The sequence below is a fragment of the Patagioenas fasciata genome, chromosome 5 (assembly GCF_037038585.1).
Source record: "Patagioenas fasciata isolate bPatFas1 chromosome 5, bPatFas1.hap1, whole genome shotgun sequence".
NCBI classification, from domain to species: domain Eukaryota; kingdom Metazoa; phylum Chordata; class Aves; order Columbiformes; family Columbidae; genus Patagioenas; species Patagioenas fasciata.
In genome coordinates, this window is record NC_092524.1 from 52,171,421 (window position 1) to 52,190,689 (window position 19,269).

Sequence of the window (19,269 nt, forward strand, 5' to 3'; positions counted from 1 at the left end):
ATTAATGCCATCAAATTGAGCATACCTGGAAGACAAATAAAAATCTGGTTGTTTCTGATATAGTTAAGTGGCCAGACAGGGAAAATACAATTGTCCAGTGTGAAATCGCAATGTCCAACATGAAATTCATTTATCATGACATTATGCAGTCTTGTGCTACACCCAGTGTTAATACAGCAGGGATTTTGCACCACCTCTCTTCTTGACTAAATGTCAATTAGAAAATGAAGAAAATCTTCACTGTTAGTTATCAGTAGCAGTTGCAATGACACTAAATATACAATCAACTGTATCCTTTCTCACATACTTTTGGACAGGGCTTGTCAACTGTTTTTTTTTTTTTTTTAATCCCTCCTCCACATAAAGGTTACAGGGAAATGGAATGTCCAGTACTAAAAATAGCTCTAGAAAATGCAAAACATTATAACCAATAATTCTAGGGTAGCGGTAGCAGGCGCAAGACTGTCCTGCCACAAAGATGACAGCTACTGGTATTTGACAGAACAACTTTTATCTTTGTACTGAGATGCAGGACAGTACTTGAAGCACTTGAGAAGAGGGATCACACCTTTGTGTACAGAAGGCCAAGTCCCAAGCTAGAACTACACATTAAAATTAAGTTCACTGATTTTTCTTTTAATAATGGAACAATAAAAACTCACGTTTGCTTCAAATATTTATTTCCATCGCAAAAATAGACTATAATATATTCATTTAACATATATTACATTCAGTAAAACAAGCTTTTCTGTCTATGAAACACAATTTGTACATTGTTTTACAAACCAATTTCAGTTTTACAAGAATTAAAGCTGGTTTGATTATACATTTTTACAGTATTGGTGGCAAGACAGCAAAAATAGACATGTTTACCAATAGCTTAGTACTAGAAAATAATACTTTATTTTTGCTACTGTTTAAACAAAGTCCCCTTTAAATCCTTGCATACTGGCTTAAATAAAAACGGAAGAAAATGGAGCCAGACCCTGCATTCCTCTGACATTAAGGACTCAGTCCTACAAAACTGCTGAAAGGACTTCACACCCCCATTTGCTTTAACTGAATGAAGAGATTTCAGCAACGTGCAGGAACATCCATACTTAGCGATTTGCCAGGTCAAGCTTTTCAAATTTCCATCCAGGTCCCCCCAGATTAGCCATAAAGAGGACAGATATATTGATATAAGCAATTTAAGAACTTATCTTTGTAAAGAGCATATATACCTTGTCTGTCAGGATCCAGGATTAGCAAGGCGACAGACTGGAGGATTTTACATGTTTTTTTCCCTGTCAAGTTTCCTACCATTCTAAAAATTAATGGCATTTGCAAAGTCTTTAAAGTATTTTACAAGTCTCCTATTTTACCCAAATATCTCCAAATGAAAAAACAGCATTTAAATTCCCTTTATAAAGGTTAGGCACCTTCTGAAGCTCATAAAAATAGTAATTTGGTAGTTTTGATTGCCACATTTCTGAATCAAAATAATGTTACAGTATCCACAGACTTGCTCTCTAACTCACCACAACCTGGATCTCTCCTAAGCTCTATTCATTAGCTTCTTTGCATTTGATTCCCATCTTTGTTCCCTAAATAGAGCTAAAGAATGGACTTCTGAGGAACAAATACACCGGAGGTTATTCTTCACCACTGAATGCAGCATCAGCTGGAAAACAGCAAAGAATACAACTGAAGTCCATTTAGCAACTGATTTTTTAAATGCTCACTGATGTTAACAAATCCTCCTTTTTCCAGCCCCTGTAGACCTTAAAGTAACACATGTGATGCCAAAAGAATGCACCAAGTTAGCTGGTCCCCAACAGGGTCTTATTAAGATCTCTTTTTTTAATTAGAGACATCTTTGCAACAGCTGTTAAAAGCTTCAGATTTTTCTCTCTTATCTTAGCCCAGTATTAGAGATCCTCTGAGCTTTAATATCACTGTATTGCAAATGCTGCATTACAATGATTTCTAAGCACACGTTAAATTCCACATTTCAAGGGCCTGATTTTCAGCCCAGCCTTATCCTGGTGCAGTTTGTACCTACTGTAAACACCTGGCTGCAGTCATGTTCATAAAGTATTTAGACTTTCAAATCATCTAACCTGCGTCCATTAGCAGTTATCACTGCAAAACTGCACGGATGACTATTCCCTCTGCAGTTTGCAAGTGTAAAACCAGCGGCCATGATTTGAAAAATGTGACCTTTAATAAGTAAACAGAAACTGAGTTGACAGATCGCATTAAATACACTTGGAAAGGAAGATGTGTAAAAATAACAGAGGCTCTGAAAAATATATTTGGAGTTTCAAAAATCACATTTAAAAAAGCCAGTAAAAATAACACCTATGACTATGTCTGCGCTTACCCTGCCATGCCATGGAAAACATACCACATGAATCAAGTCCTTTAGCAGCTCTACTGTGGACACAAAATGTTCCAAATCCTCCTCCAAATGCCTTCAGTCATTCCTCAAGTCCTCACTATTTCTTCTTTTTTGTACTTTCACAAGAGAATTTCTTCCATACTATCTTAGCCACTTTTCCTTTGAATGCTGTAGTTCCATGTATGCACATTCCTGCTGCATTCTTTTGGTTAATTCTTGTAATCTGTATTTAAATTTAAAGCAGACTTGAGTATTCACGCTTTAAGGGCTCAAGCTTTCAGTAGCAATAAGCCCATTTTAATTCCTACAGTATCAGGAAGAACTGCAGGAATTTTGCATCATGCAGGACTGGACTCTGGCTTTGCACGACTTTGAGTATTCAGAAAAAAGAACAACCCAAAGCATAAACACTAAAGCACAGAGTTCTTGGCAATTGCAGTGTTGCTTCTTTTAAATTTTTTTTTTAATTAACAATTGAAACACAGTAATGAGTTCACTATTTTTCAAGTCCAGAGTTTTAGCAACGCTACTGATATTAAAACTGAGGTCTCATTACACAGCTAGCTTGTATGATAAACTACCCTGCAGTTACCAATTTTGCTCCAGAGGCGTTGAAATCTATGAGCCACTCAACTTCAACAGCTGCTCCAACAAGAAAAACGTACCAGCAGCATCAGGTGGTCTTACTTATTAAATTTAAGAAGCTGCTTTTGGAGAAAATGGCTCCAAATGTCATCCACTTCAAAAAAGATACACAGGATTACAAGAGAAGCCAAAAATACGTTTCTCAATATGACGAAAGTTTTTTTTCCATTTTAGTACACATTTATTTTACTTTTTTTCCCTAAATTTTGCCGATAACTTCAAGCAGCTTTTCATCCACAGAAATAACAGGAACTCTGCCTTGCTCACCTGCTTTGAATTAAGTATATTTCTAGATATAACCTGCATCACCCTGCACTTGCATGTTTTACCATTTGAAAGTTATCACAATGAGAGCAACACTACGGCATCAAACTTCTGCTCTTCACGGGGGACAGCGAAGAAAGGCGAGCCCTGCTGGGCAGGCTGTGGAAAAGTCACGCAAAACTCCTGGTGCACCACGGAGCTTCTCCCTCATGGAACGGGGTGAGGGGTGATTTGCTGAGCCAGTGACACCTTTGCAATGACAACGGCTCTGCCTGATGTTCTTAAAGAGCTGCCAGCCCAAGACTACAAAGATTCACTGGCCAAAAAACCCTCTCATCATAGCAACCATGGAAGAAATCAAGTGCGCAGAAGCCCTTACTGCAGTTTGTGAGTACTTCTCCCAACTGTTCATAGAATTTGATCCTAAAAAGCATTTTCCACCTAACCCACAAAGAACAGTCAAATCTGCCTCTCGACAGTATATAGCACCTTTATTTATCCCTGAGAGCTCTGGCATCCCTAGAGATCAGCATCATCTTTGCCATTTACTGCAAGAACATCTTCACACCACTTTTCTTACTAAACAAACTCAGCTCAAATCTTGCATAATAATCTGGTTTCATCCCCATAAAAACAGAAGCACATTTGGCAAAATGGACAGGCTTACAGTGGAATTTTAAGCTTCTGACAAATAAATCCACCTCCAATTCACATTGTGACTGGATGTGGACAGCGGCTGTTCTTACAACGTCCAACAGTTCATGAAGCACTCAGCACAACTACATGTAAAAGCATCCCTTTGCAAGGCTCAGAACAAAGTGTTAAAACTGAATTTTCTTTTAAAAAAGTTAGGTGAAACTCTTAATGATTTTTAAAATTAATTTTGTTCCAGGAGGTTGTGAAGTTTATTTTCATTTGGTATCTTTATAACAGAAATTCCTCATTTTTTACTTCCATGCAAAAGCAATCCTGCTATCTTCAGCTGGAAAACTCATAGAAAGTTGGTTAAGGTCGAGTTTATTAATGCAAAACCAGATTGCTGATGGACAGTACTGAAAGCTGAAGTGGAGGAGGTAGCAGTGTTACACTTAGAAAAATCAAGACTGTGACTCCTAGGTTAGAGAGCAATCACTTCTAAAAGTGACCACAAGTTCTTTCAGCAAAATAGAAAAGAAAGCCAAAAGAGAGACATTTCCTCGCCCGTCTCAGATAATCCCATAAATTTTTGATTCAATTGTTTGCTTTAACTGCTCCTTTTAATGCCTCACAGCTGATGTTCTGTCCCAGTAACTACTGAACAGCTAAAAATCTTTGCTGAAGTTGTGGTTGCATATGATGTCATTAAAAGCTGCAGGTATCAGATTACGAAAATCACAGTCCAAACTTCAGAAATGGAAATGGCACAAGCTACATTTTAGAGCATACCTTTTCATTCACGACTATTTCTGAAGATAGAAGTGAACTGTGCAAAAAGTAGCAATTTTTTAAAAATACAGCATGATACAAATAGCTAAGTATGTTTGTTTCTTTCAATACTTCTGTTAACAGAGAGATGTCAAATCGGTTTGTTTGAAAGATTTATATATAAAGAATCAGTCTTCGGTAACTGGTTTCCTCTGGACTTTCTGTTCCACATTTGGCAGTTAATACTTCCTGGCCGTTTTATAGTTAGGAAAAGAACATTCTTTTCCCTCTTCTGAAATATTCATTCTAATCTTACTGAGAGTAGAACAGTTCGGACTGCCTGAAAGCAGACCAAATGCACTACATCACTGTACTGTACTTTAAGGTAATATATTTTGTATAGAACGACATATCAGCACAATGCCATTTGAACCGTGTGTTTTTCTTTGTACAAGTAGCTTATTATAGGGGCAATTGAGGCAACCTACCTATAATTCTAAATTAATGTTTTGGGAGACACTTATTATTTTGAAGGGGTTTTAATTATTCATAATAGTTTCCAAACCCTTGTTACAGGTCAGAAAAATAACATAATTTCACCAGTGATAAAAATGGCTTTCAGTCTCATTTCATTTTGCTAAGCAGGTATCAAGGGAAATGGACACATTAACGTTCCTGCAGACTGCTCTGCCATAGGGGTTTTTTGAAGTTAAACCAGGTATCTACAAACTGACAGCTCACTTTTGAACAGGCAGTTTCAACTCAGCAGCTCAAAACACTCGAAAAAGCAGGTAAAACCATACTGTCCCCATGTGAAAACCACAGAGAGAGGATTATTTAGGGATACTCTCATTAAACCAGACCCATGGGACAAAATGGAAACTACCAAACTTATCTTCAGGTCCACACCACAGCCATTGGCTCAGCCACCTTCACAGCTTCTAAAATACTCCAGTGTCACCTCTAAGAGCTCTTACATTCTGCAGGTGTTCCCAAACGGTTTCTGTGGATATTCTTCATTGCAACGCTGCACAGCATTAGCAAATCTGTTCTAGCACCAACAAAATAATCTGCAGGATTCTACAGAAACTTTAAAGGCTTTCTTGACTGGGAACACCGACATTTTTAACGGTCATCTTTGCACTGTGTAAACCAGCAGTCATAGCCGCCACACCTCCTACATTATGTTTCATACAATCATTTCCACTTCACCACTATGCACCTTCTTACTCCAATTTTGGCTCTCTCACTTTATCAACTTCAAAGGTTTTTCCTAAAATAACAGGTTACTAAAGGTAAATTACCATATGAAACAATGCATGATTATAGTTTCTATGTTTAACTACATAAATAACAGAGAAAAAAGTGCTTAAAACATTTGCATCCACTTTGATTTCAGCCAGTAAAATCAAACTGTCCTCTAAACATTTGAATAATACTGAATACATACTTTCATCCATTTGTTTCCAATAACCTTGTAGATAATTAGAATATTTTTCTCTGGCTCCTTGCCAACAACCCAATAGGTAAACATGCCTCTGCTCAAATGGAACTTATCAACAAATAACATCATCTTTCACCTGTCAGTACTATTACACGGCACTACAACTAACTACCAATAGCTTCCCCTAGTACTTTCTGCAAAATTTTTTGAAAAGTGAGTTCAAACATTGTCAGCCTTCTCTGAAAATATTATGCTGTTAAAAAAGTTTTAGGTTGTGGTGTTGTTTGGGGGAGGCGGGGAGGAGATTAATTAAAAAATGCTGAATATAAAAATAACTGTCCTTAAAGCAATAGCTTAAAATATCTAAGAGCTGCTAATTTGCTGAGTAAGCTAGAGGAAACCAAAAGTTCATTTTAAAAAATATAGATGTATTGTTCTAAATATAAAATTGAAAGCAGAATGAAATTGCATAAGACCTTGACGTTCCCAAGGAGCAGGTTTCTCACCCTATGTGCATCTTACAGATTTCAGTTTGCACACAGTTAACAATTATGTTTTAAAACATAATGCAAATAAAATTGTGCCATGTACTTCCATTTCATAAGATACTTATTTTGCCCAGAATAACACCACCCTAAAGAAGTATGCAAGTACTACAGACCGGTATGAGTAAAATCATTCCCTAATATGACTGCAGCTGAACACAGGAAGAATTTAGTCCAGCGGAGATCCTGCTTTGCAGGGACTGTTAGACTGACTCTCATTTAACAGTCAGATTCCAGCCCTAAAAAGGTAACTGTGTGATTCACCACATAAAGAAAATGTCAGCGAGAGCAGGTCTGCCTGGACAACTGTAATTTTCTTTCTGTAAACCCTTGCAGTTTCCTGTAGGAAGTGGTGGGGATTATATGAGTCTAGAACTTTTGAGAAACTGAATGAGAACTCCATAGACGAACGTGTACTGCGAAAGAGTCTGCACCATCATCATTCTCTGCTGCCTCAACATGTCCAGCACTCGTGGGATGTCCAGCATCTGGAGGAAGAAAACAAACCATTACTAGCGGCTGGGGAGCAAGCAGACTGGTTTGCACTTTCTCAGCAGGAGGTTCAAAGCAGTACCAGTGATCTAAGGGCAGAATCAGCTGCTCTGATTTCAGCTCTGACAACTCACTGCCCACATGGACTGCACTGCCCCACTGATCGCGCCCACCTCAACTTCCTCATCCGTGAAATATGTGGAATGTTAAACTTGCCCATCTCGTGGTGTTACGGTCTTCACAAATCTAACGGCTGCAGAAGTCTGTCACAGCATTAGCACAGGGATGCAGAATAAACCAATCAGTTTGTGGAGTCTCAGCTGGCACATTATATTATTAACAAACACTTTACAACTGTTCACTTCTGGCTAAAAGCTCAGAAGATCATGTTGTATTCTATTAAACTACTGCTTTGTCCTCTGCTGAGACATATTGCAAATACTACTACAGCTAGGAACAAAATATTTAATAACAAGCATAAAGACTGGCTACAAAGCATGTTCTTGACTATTATCCATTAAAACTACGCCATGAACTAGGAGCGGTAAAGTCAGGGCAAAATCCTGAAATAAGCTCAGTAGTCTCGGACATGCCTTGTTCCACACAGTTATTCAACATCTCACAGAGTCAAGAATCCAAATAAGCAACCCAGTACCCAGTGTGTAAGTGGGTAACTCTGGAAGATTATTAACTTCTGTCGAATTGCTGAGAGCTCTTTGAACCATAGTTATACGGGCTTTTCCAAAAGCCATATCTTGGGAAAGCTCAGATGAACAGCCATAAAATATTTATTACGCAGGTTATTTACTCTTCCGCTACCCAACATCATTTAAAGCATGAGAAAGAAGAGATCACCTCATTATGTTCCAAGCAAGCGACCATGATCTCTGACAGTATGACCACTCCTGTCCGTCCTACACCTGCACTGCAATGTACCAGTACAGGAGGATTTGGGTTTTTAGGATCCGCAGTGCTGTTCGTATGGCGCCGCACTGACTGTATCTCTTCTAAGTATGCTATTAAGTTCAACAACAGAGGAAGAATAAATTCAGGAGATGAAGCCTCATAAGCCATACTATTATTCTAAATTATGCTATATGCTACAGAAAAGTGGTAATTTAACAAATGACATCCCACAGAAAAATGACACACTGTACAAATCACAAGTCATATCCCAACCAAAGCAATGCAATCACCCAACTTCTGTAAGGTTTTCCTTGCCTTATTCCCCTACTCCCCACCAAATGTGGCTCATGGTCATCTTGCAACTGCTGGAACACACTCAAATGTGTAGTATGTGATGCAATTATGTTTTAATCTGTATGACCTTTTAGTAAATTATACATTTGACTTTAGACATAAACAATCACTTTATCAAACTGGCAGTTATATTCCTGCCAAAAATAAAATTCAGTTCTCTCTTGCTGATGTGAACAAACGTTTTACAGCAGAATCCTTGGTATACTGATGAAAAGCTCATTCAGTTAAAGCAGCCATTTTAGGAGGTATTAAAAAATATGTTAAATACAACTTACAGAGAAATCCCTTTAAATCCTCTGGACAGCCATGTTCTGGCCAGTCAGTATACTGCAGATGCCAAACTGTTCTCTCCTGCCCTGTGAGAAGATGTTTAATCTTCAAACCCGTAGTTGCATAGCAGCCTGAGTCAGTTCGGAATCGTGTGGTAATCTTAAATCTTCCGTATGTCACAGTGTTGTGTCTTGAACCAAGACGTGGCCAGTATCTGAAGCTTTTTTCTCGCCCGCTTTCCTTAAAAGTAAAAAGCTTGCTTAACAAGAAACTCTTTCCAGAAGAAAGGGTTTGCAAATCTACATCTTTCTGCCAAGGAAGACAAGACAGAAGGGCAAGGGGGTTACTAGAAATTTATCTTTAATTGGTCTTGTTGGAGCCAAGATCCCCTTCCTCTTACAGATCATGACAAAATCACTGCAGAATTTCTGGGAGAAACCTGACTCAGTTTATACTCACTTCCTCAGCTGTCACCATAGCTATGATGGCAATCCCTTGTTCCCAGATCATCTGCCAGAAATCCTGACACGTATTCTGCAAAGGGCCCTGCGTAGCAATGTAATCCCATTCTATGCCACCAACAGAGATCTGCAAAAAGGAAGACATTAGATTAGTAATTATTGAAATTTCCCTTTCCCTAATTCTTCAGGTGCACAAACTTAAAAAAAGGACACCATCACTGCAGAAGTAGGAGCCTACTGTGAGTTATGTCTGCCTCCCATTTTTCAGCTGCAGCTTGGCACATTAGATGCAGGAAAGACACAGTGTTACATTATATAGGCACATAGCTAAACAGATCTGTTTTGCATCATAAGTGTAATGTAAAAGTAAGTAGATAAAACTGTATTCCTCTTTTGTGAATTTAAGGTATTCTAGCCTACTCAGGTTTAGAGAAGCTTTCATACTCTGGTGCTATATATGCACTAAGGAGTCAGAATTAGATGTTTCCTCAAAAAATATTATCTTGTTTGAGAATGGTCAGAAGAGTTACTCAACATTTGTGAATGAGTTGAAGTATAAAAACTATGCTACCACATCAATGAACAAACATTAAAAAAAAAAACCAGACAGCAACACAACTACAACTGCTACTAAGATCTCAACTCTTTTCAGACAAAGCAATGAAACCAATTGTAGTTGCACTTTAGGTGGGTAAAACGCACTGAAAATGAACAAACTGCCTGGAAGGTTCCTGAGGTCCCCCTGTAGCTTCTCCACTTTTTAAACACAGTTTAAAGAGCTATGGTTGTGGAAAGGGGAAACTGAAGACTATGAAAGAGCATGGGTCCATCTGTTCCTCTGACCATCCAAAAAAGCTTAAGATGGGAACTAGCTGTTGTAGGTCTATTCTGAGAGCACAGAAGAGGAAGATACAACAAGGATTGTTACTGCAGTTCAAAAATATGATAACCATTGCAAAAGATCCCAGTTTGTTATAAGAGTGTTTGCCTTCTTAACTCTGGGAAGAATGGACATGCCTTCTGTTAGCACCAATCCACAGAGACAGCAGATCAACATAGAAACAGAATGCAGAAGACCTCTGCAATAATCTATCCTCCATTATTCTAGGTAATGAGAATAAACAGGTTCCTCCTTTCCCCAAAGAAACCTCTGCAGAAGGAGGGGAAGAGAAACTGAGGGATTCTTACTCATCTGGTCACATCAATATTGATAGCCAAATACATTTTTCCTTACCACAGAACTGGAAAATATTTCTCCAACAGTATTTTTCTCACCTTGATATGAGATGCATTGATGTACCCCGTGTTATTTTCTTTGGTTGGGACTAGCTCTACTCTGGTGTCATCATAAGGAAGGACGTCCTGGAATCGGTTTCTTTCAGCATTTTCAGGAAGCCGAGCTATTGAGCACTCACCATCTATAAGTCTTTTTTTCTGAATGCGCTCATATTCAGTAAACACCATGCCCTGCTCTAATCGTTGTTCCAGAACTTTACACTGAAAGACAGACCATAATAAGTCACATTCTAAGATGAGTCTATTTTAACAGAGAATTCATTAAGGATAAAATGTATGTATTTTTCTCTGCTACACACTTTTTCAGTGCTTTTCCAGGTATTAATATTTTTACAAACATACCAGAATAAATCAGAAGCAACTCTAACCAGCATGAATTTTTTTGAGGTGGAAACTAAGAAGCCTGCTATATTTCATTAGGTCACAAAGACTGCGGATACCGCTGGTGAAAGTAAAATTACCTCGGAGTATCTATAAAGACCACCCAGCTGCGCAAGGAAGTATTTGGCCAAACCAGGTAGCTATGCTATACTACAAACCACCTGAAATACCTTTGAACACGAAATACACAATTAATCGTCCTGCTCAATATAGCACATTAGATTACATCATTTGGAAAGGCCTCCTTTAGCTTTGTAATTGGGGAACAAAACAAAACAAAACAAACAAACAAACAAAAAAATCGACTTTGTCATTTGTACAGAGAAAACCTCAAAAACATAAAGCAAAACACCTGCCTCAATCAATGAGTTAATCATTCACTATCAATATTCCACATTTTCTTAGGCTGAAAATACCGAGCTGAAATACAGCAGCAAAGTCTTCTTAGATATTTTTGGTGCAACTGAGGTATAAACCCTGGTTTTTTTCTACTAATATAATTCAAGCTGTTTTATTCAATAAGCTGCTCTGTCCCCTTCCCCCCTTTCTTCTTTCGAAACCAAGTTCTTTCCAAATCATAAGACACTTCTGGAATTCCACAATCTCTTTGCCAACAATAATTAGAGGAATAACATGTAAGATTTCAGCCAGAATATTTCATCTATGTCACATGTCTGCAGCCTCTCACAGCAACTGCTCTGTGGTATCAGATCAGAAAAGTATCTTGTATCAAATAACCGTAGTGCCAAATGTTGCAAAGGAACCTCAATCATACGCAATTTGCACATCAATACATCAACTGTACAAACTCCTATGTTATCTTTAGGCTAAATTCATTCATTTAAACTGATAATAACATGAAGTTGAGCAATGAAACAGACACTGAATCAATTTTAAAGTCATCTTCTAAAATATCTGCAGTCTGAACTTTCTTTCATGTCACATGTCTGCTTTGCATTGCCTCTTCTCAGCTGCTTTAGGAATTATACCCATTTCATGATACATATTCTGCCTCTACACGACTGCCTGAAGAGAAAGTGTAGTGACATGCCTTTTTCATAACTTGACTTTATGGGTTCTTCTTTTACCTCAACACTTTGGTCAGAGCAACCCCGTTTCCCCAAAAATAAGACAGGGTCTTATATTAATTTTTGCTCCAAAACTCGTTGCGTTTTTACATGTATAACTGCCTGGACACTATGTAAATTTACTCTTTTTTTTAACTGCAACTAGGGCTTATTTTTTGAGTAGGGCTTATATCTTGAGCATCATCAAAAATCCTGAGTAATCATGCTAGGGCTTATTTTCGGGGAAACAGGGTAGCTGAATAAGAATAATAATAATAGTTATAATAATAATGATAATACAGCTGAATTCAATAAAGGTCAATCCAGGAAGAGATTATGGCTATAAGCAAGAGGAAATTACCAACACAGATACTAAATGTAAAATTCTATTTAATAACAAAATGTTCATGTCTGTCCCTTAGCATCTTTAAGGAGGATATATAAAGTTCAAAAAGAACTCCACCTGTGTTGAAATGGAATGGTCCAATCTCCCTCCTATGGATCTAATTCCAAGCCTTCAAACTCCAAGACCGAATTTCTACTGTGTAACTTGCAATTAATTTTCTTGGCCTGCTCCTTATAACCATGGCTGGTGAGAGCAGGAGTGTTACTCCAGGTTCTAATCCCTGCCCAGTGACTGTCAATAAACTGAGTCAGAGGGGCTCTGCAACTGAGGATGTCCAACCACACTCAGAACAGTATTTCTAAGAGACCACTGGGTGCAGAACGTACAATAATCACTGTAGACCTTGGTGTATGGAGCTGTTGCCCGGTCAGATGTGTGATGACAGCACTGTTCTACACAGCCTTTCACAGGCTGGATATTGACTGTATTTCACTACCCTGTACCAATGCAAAGGTACATAAGGCAGCCTGAAGTCTACTTACTGATGCTGGTAACCCTGATACATGCAGATGGAATAACATATTTCTCAAAGAATGAACCTCAAATTCTAGAACCTGATGTACTCTCAATGATCTGAGATCTTTTACTGAATTTAAAATTTCTGCAGATCACACAAGTTCCACCTATATTGTCAGGAACCACCTGGGGGAAACAGATGAATACAATCTGCACAAGTTGTGCCCTGGGGATGCAATTTAATTACAAATTTTATTGTAAAAATTGTATGAACTACTAATAATTACTACAAAGTTCAATCTCACACACATAGTTTTTATTTTCATATGTTTTAAGTCTGGAAAATCCACAAATTAGGAGAGAAGACAGAAAGACTTAGCACAAAAAAATGTATTAGTAGATACTAGTTAATTTGCCTCCTATAGGTTCCAAGGGTAAACTATAATCTGAATCACTGTCACCTTAAATCTTACAGAAAAATCTGAGTTACACCCAATACTTCTAGAAATGAAATATCAATCAGAAGTCTCATTCTTCATTTTGTTTCTATTCTCAGTATTTGAATAGCTTTGAATCTGAAGCATTTTAAAGTCAACACAAAGCACCATTCATATACATTTCATTTTGAAAAATCATTAGTGGGAAAGAGAAATCAAGCATTAAAAAACTTCAACATACCCGTTCATCATTTGTTGCTCTTGTTGGTTCTTCCTTCCTCTCATCCGGCAGAGGCATTCTAGTCAAAGTTAGTCCATTCAGGGCAGCTAGCTTTAGAGGCCCTATTTTTTTTGCATCATTCTTATTCTTTTTCATACCCTGCAAAAGAAGAGCTAAAACTTGTAAACATACTTAATTACCTGATGAAGTTATAAAGTAGAAACCAGATGAGTTCAGTTAAGCAAAGGATACTTTTTTTGACCCCTTCTGCAAACGGCTCTGACCTTTTTTCTTTGATAAGCACCGCAGTGAGAGATTATGGTGGTGAGACTACATTCCTCCCAGTACACCACACAAGTCTGTCTTCATTCCAGACAGGTTAATGAAACTGCATGAGAATTACAAATATGGTTCCCTACAAAGCTCACAACTGAGGGTGCGACGTGACAACTCTGGACAATTAACATTCTTGGACAGAACTGCAATCACTTTCCACCCTAGAAAGACATACAAGTGATTCCTTACTGGACTGTTCAGTGTGCAGGCATTATTCTTCCCTGTAAGTGGGCATAACAATGAGCATATACCTTAAGATATTTGGATATAGTTACACGTTTGAATAGGTTTGCAACAAACTGCACGTACAAAATATGAACACAGAACTGCAGACAGATCTGAGCCCTGAACCAGGCCATGAATCTAAATTATTGAAGTCACCATTCATTATTTGAGAAAAATACCAAAGGGGCATTTTTATGAAAGAATAAAGTCAGATGATTCTTTTAAAAAGTGTAAGAGAATACTTAATTCCTGCAGTTGCTAAGTTTGGTTGTTGACAAAAATACACTGAAAATATGAGCATATATGCTGCTTGAATGATAATCCTTTCAAAAGCTAACTGGTGGTAAGAAGTACGACAACAAAGCTAAGAGGATAAGACCACATTTAAAAGCAAAACAAACACGAACACAACAGTAAGAGTTCATTGGAAAGCAAAATGTGCTAATATGGGTAGGCACCAGCCCTGTTACCAGGATATTTATCTCAATATTGAATACAGAAAGGTAATATTCTCTATTATGCAATAGCACTCCTAAGTATTACTGAACTAGAAAGTATTTTACTGAACACTTCCAGTGAAAAAAGTTTTAATATCAATTTCATTTCAAAGGCTGGCTTGAATATTTAAATAGTTATCAGGAGGAAAAGGCAGGGTATGATTCTGGCAGACACATCTGGGTCTGTAAATGTATCTTTTGAAAAACAAAATACTGACTACCTAAATGTGAACACAAGGAGAAAGGCATCACCTTCTTTCTCCTATATCCACATAATAAGCAGGAAGAAGGAGATTTAGAAAAATATACACAATTATAAAATTAATTGATGCTGATGAAGGTTCATTTCATTGTGTTCAGCTCCATGTACAGGAAGTCTGACAGACAAAAAATTGTGAGAGCAGTAACTATTCAAATACATGGCTTACTCTAGATTAGCTTTCATAGCATCAGCTATAACAGTTACTACAGCAGTAGGAGTTAGATGGCAGTTCCACTCCAGTCCAGCTTGTGCAGAAAACTAACACTAACTCAGTCTGGCAAAGTTAACGATAAGCAATTTTAAAAGCCAAAATAATAATAAGAATGGTCTCCCTCCATCAGCACCTGAAATACATCATGGGCTACATATAACTGAACAAAAGTTTAAAACAAAGTGAGTGGTAGGACTGCCAGTGAAATTGTACAGTCCCATACAGACCTTGATGTTTCTATGAGGTGGGAATTACAGATAAGGTGAAACTTGCAGTTGTTCACTATTTATGGCTTCCTAAGATGGGAGTAGGAGAAGGACACATGGCAAGCAAGAAATAGTGAGATAAAAATAGCTTTAAGGCAAGGTAAAATGGAAAGGATATGAAAATATGGAGGGATGGAGGAAAGAAGAGAATGCAAGGAAAGAATTTCTTGCCTAATGCATCACGTCCCCCCTCGTAGGTCAGAAGGAGACAACAAATGAATTTTAAAAAGTAAACATTCAGCTACGTCAAGTTTTTCAGTGAAAGGAAGATTAGAAAACTTGTACTGAAATGGCAGTAGTTGCTTCTGTTCCAGATAAGGATAAGTAGGGCAAAATTCAGGATCTAGAACTGACTTTAAACGAGCTCATTCTACAGTTGCTTTCCAGGATAGGTGTATCAGATGGATGGAAGCTGCACAGCTGGATTTGTGTGGGAGGATTATACAAACAGAACTCAGACGTGGCAGAGAAGGGGACAAAAGATAGCTAAGCGAAGGTAGGCAGGCCAAAACAGAAAAATAAAGGTCAAGCTTAAGGTAGCTTTTAATTCACATGTTTTAAAAGCATCTCAGACTCATTAAAACAAAACAAATCTCAAACAAAAAACCCCAAACAACTGCTGCTACAGAACAAATCGAAACAACCCAAAACAAGAGGAATAATATCCACTTACACCTAGCGGGGGAAGGCCTTCCACAATATTCTTCTTCCCAGACAAAAGATCGGACACAGGTCTCTTCTTTACTGAATCTTTCCTTATTCTGTATCTCCCTGATGATGTAAGGTCAGATTCTGACATAGATGGAGTAAGCAGTCCTTCCCCTCTTCTCTGTACCTGGCTTTCTACTAGTAAATGAATGGGACTCATATCTTTCATTCTCTTTTCTGTCTCAGTAATATGTAATTTAGGCTCAAGAATATGCAAAGGGCCAGCAGATGAAGCAACAGAGCTATAAGGGTAGTTCAGTACTGAATCATTAGAATAACCACCCATAACGGATGACAGTTGGGTTTGATCTTCAGGGAGTGAAGAAAGACCTGTAGCAGCCTTGTTTTCTTCTTCAAATTCTTCTTCTTCCTCACTACTGTGAATCAGCATAGTAGCATCTGAGAGGGTTTTCTTATGATCACAGTTCACACCTTCTTCTTGCTCATTTTCTTTTTGCTTTGTTCTTTCCATCAGAATGTTGGGCTGTGGCCCTTCTGAGATAACTCTTGGAAGAGCCACATCTGCTGCAGAAGCTGACATGGTCCTCTCTTTAATTCTTATTCCTTCAAAGCTGGGAGTCAAGCCTGCTATTTCAATACTGTTCCTTTTCTGCAGCTGAGCATGGTGTGCTGATGTTAGAGGTTCACTGACTTCCTGAAGAGAATGTGCCACAGGCAGGCTGTCTTCCTGAAATGTCTGGACAGAATGGTGCACTCGCCTCGTGATAAGGTCTGGATTGCTGCTGCTAATGTAGATATGTCGTGAAAGGTCTGGAGTACTATTTGCAGGTCTCGGGTAGGGGTATGGGGGAGGTGGTCGGTAGACTTGAGTCTTCATTATATTTGGTGCTGGATAGTCCTGAGCCTGGAGCTGCACGTTTGTCAGCTCAGGCACACTGACCGCCCCGACAACTGGGCGCTTTTCGGCAGGGTAGGGATAGGGGGACTGGCTGTGGAAACTGTAGTTCAGGTTAAACGGATAATGGTTCGATTGTGGAGAAGCAAAGTGAGCATGTTCTCGTATTTCAGGCTGACTGTACACTAAGGCATCAGGCCTGCTATAAGCATAAGAATTGCTGATGTTAAGGTTTCTCATCGAGTGACTCTGCCTATTGGTGTGCACCATCCCCCTGTTGAGTTGTCTCATCACGGTTTCATAGTCTGGTGTGGGACGATAAGAAGGTGGTATTAGTGCACTGTGTCTATGTGATGGGATGTAATCGGTCCTGAGGACATCGCTTCCAGTAATGCTTGGGTTAGAGGACATGGGGGACGGCTGCAAATAATGTTGTGGGTTGTTCAAGGAGTTTGTGCTGTGCGCGCTATAGACACTACCATTGCGGATCCGACCACTGTAGTCATGAGGGGCTCTATCCAAGCTAGTCTGAGAGTGACAGTAGTATCCATTATGATTGCTCACAAAGAGGTTATCTGAAAGTAAAGTTTAACAACAATCTTTATGTCTAAGACATCACACAAAGATATCCTCAATTAAGATACAGCTAACTCATGTCAGAGATTTTCAAAATCTCAGTTACTCTTCGCTATGTATTAAGTGTGAAGGAAAAAAAAACCCACCAGATTTTTTTTGTTTTGTTGATACCTAAGGTATCTATAACAGAATAATCTATTATGTTCATTTAAATGATGGAAATTCCTATTGGAAAACATTGTCTAAGAATGGCTTTTTTCTGTTTAGGAGAGGTTTGCTAAGTTTCAGTTCAAGTTAAACAAAATCCATACCAATCTTAAACCACACTAATTGAAAGACAGAATGTCTGCACCAGGGTTTGCACTAACCTACTGAGATTAGTTTAAACAGAAAACAAGAAAAACAAAAAGCACCATGAATAAAAAATGCACCAAAACCCTAAAATCACCCCACAACAACCAAACAAAACCCCCTCACTCTTCTTCTACCCTTAGGACATAAGGTACTCTCTACAAGACCTTAAAAAAAAAAGCAAAAAAAACAAAAAAACAAATTAGATTTTCTCCAGAAATTTTGGAGACAATTTAAATCACCATCATATACTGTTTGCACATTAAGATATATTCACTGTCCTGGGTAAATATACGCTTAATAATTTAACTATTACTTCATTGGAGGTACAATCTTCCAAGGTCCAGAAGAGAACAATTCAGTCATTGCTCTATATACCTTCCAAGACTGAACTCTACAGGTTCACGGAAAGAACTGCCACACATATGTTAATGAATTTGCTGACAATCAAAAATTATTTTGCTTGTGAAAAACTGTTCAAAAATAGGATATGTGCAGTAGCAAACACCCAGCAATAATTCCGACATTATATTGGAAACAATCCAGCTACATTCTGAATTTAAATACCTGTACCTTCATGAATATTTGTGTAACTCTATTTAGATAGAAAATGGGCTTATTCCCTTACCAGTGAGTTGTTACAGTATGTTTTTTTAAGCAGCTGACTTGTAGGACATGAAGGTCCCTGTCAAATCTGAGGCAGCTTTTCAAAAGTTCAGATTAAGCCCTTCAGGGCAGTAGCTTTGTTAATTAAAGACACAGTGTGTAAGAATCAAAAAAAAAAAAAAAGAGAAAGCAGCCATGACTTCACTGCAAATCACTTGGATTAGGAGTGTGCATCCCTTGAGAATTCTAATTAGAGTTTGTTTTGGTGGTTTTCTATCCTTTTTTGCAAACAAATGTATACCAGTTCCATAAATTGCAGATTTCCTTAGCCTTTGGATTCCCCATCACCTTGTAGCCTGTGAACTCTGAGAGAAGCTGCTCTCTTCCTGTATCATGGGTTTAATATTTTTTAAAATTTATTTTTTAATTGTCTGAGGGCCCAGTTTCTCTTTTCAGCAAGGATCTCAGAAGGGAGAATCTCTTTGCAAGGATCTCAGGATGTCATACTGTACAAATTTGGTTCATGAACCAAAAAACAGAACAGTCAGCTTAAACTCACACAAGGAACCACACTCTCTAGCTGCTGTATATGCTATCCTTACTAACTTGCTCATATCCCATATTTCACATTAGCCTCTATGCCTAGAGTAGCAGCAGGCACTTCAATGAGTGTCGTATTACAAACCTATTCCATGTTCGCTCTATGTGGGGGACTACGGTGGGTCCATGGATTCCCTGACAGAGGGCATGGGAACAGAAATTAGCCTTGAAGATGTTGGGGGCTACCCATGAGAAAGATGTGAGTAACAGAGTATCCGGAGATGTTAGCGCTGTACCCATGAGAGAGAAAGGAATAAAAGAGTAACATTGATGATAGCAAAAATAGCCAATGAGATGTTACTGCTGTAACTTGTAACCAATAGTGAAGAGACACATGAATTGGT

At 38.3% G+C, this 19,269-nt stretch overlaps 1 protein-coding gene across 2 annotated transcripts in view; it reads right to left on the reverse strand.

Moving 5' to 3' along the window:
• Positions 1-663: 663 nt before the first annotated feature.
• The window catches only part of PTPN21 (protein tyrosine phosphatase non-receptor type 21), a 47,441-nt gene continuing 28,835 nt past the window's right edge, over positions 664-19,269 (reverse strand). For both annotated transcript variants that reach the window (XM_065840068.2, XM_065840067.2), the window contains 7 exons: positions 15,902-17,367; positions 13,453-13,590; positions 10,444-10,665; positions 9,167-9,295; positions 8,713-8,947; positions 8,033-8,193; positions 664-7,173 (listed from right to left, as the gene is read on the reverse strand). In XM_065840068.2, coding sequence (XP_065696140.1) covers positions 7,045-7,173; positions 8,033-8,193; positions 8,713-8,947; positions 9,167-9,295; positions 10,444-10,665; positions 13,453-13,590; positions 15,902-17,367 — 2,480 coding nt within the window. In that variant the 3' untranslated portion in view covers positions 664-7,044. The remainder of the gene's footprint in view (positions 7,174-8,032; positions 8,194-8,712; positions 8,948-9,166; positions 9,296-10,443; positions 10,666-13,452; positions 13,591-15,901; positions 17,368-19,269) is intronic.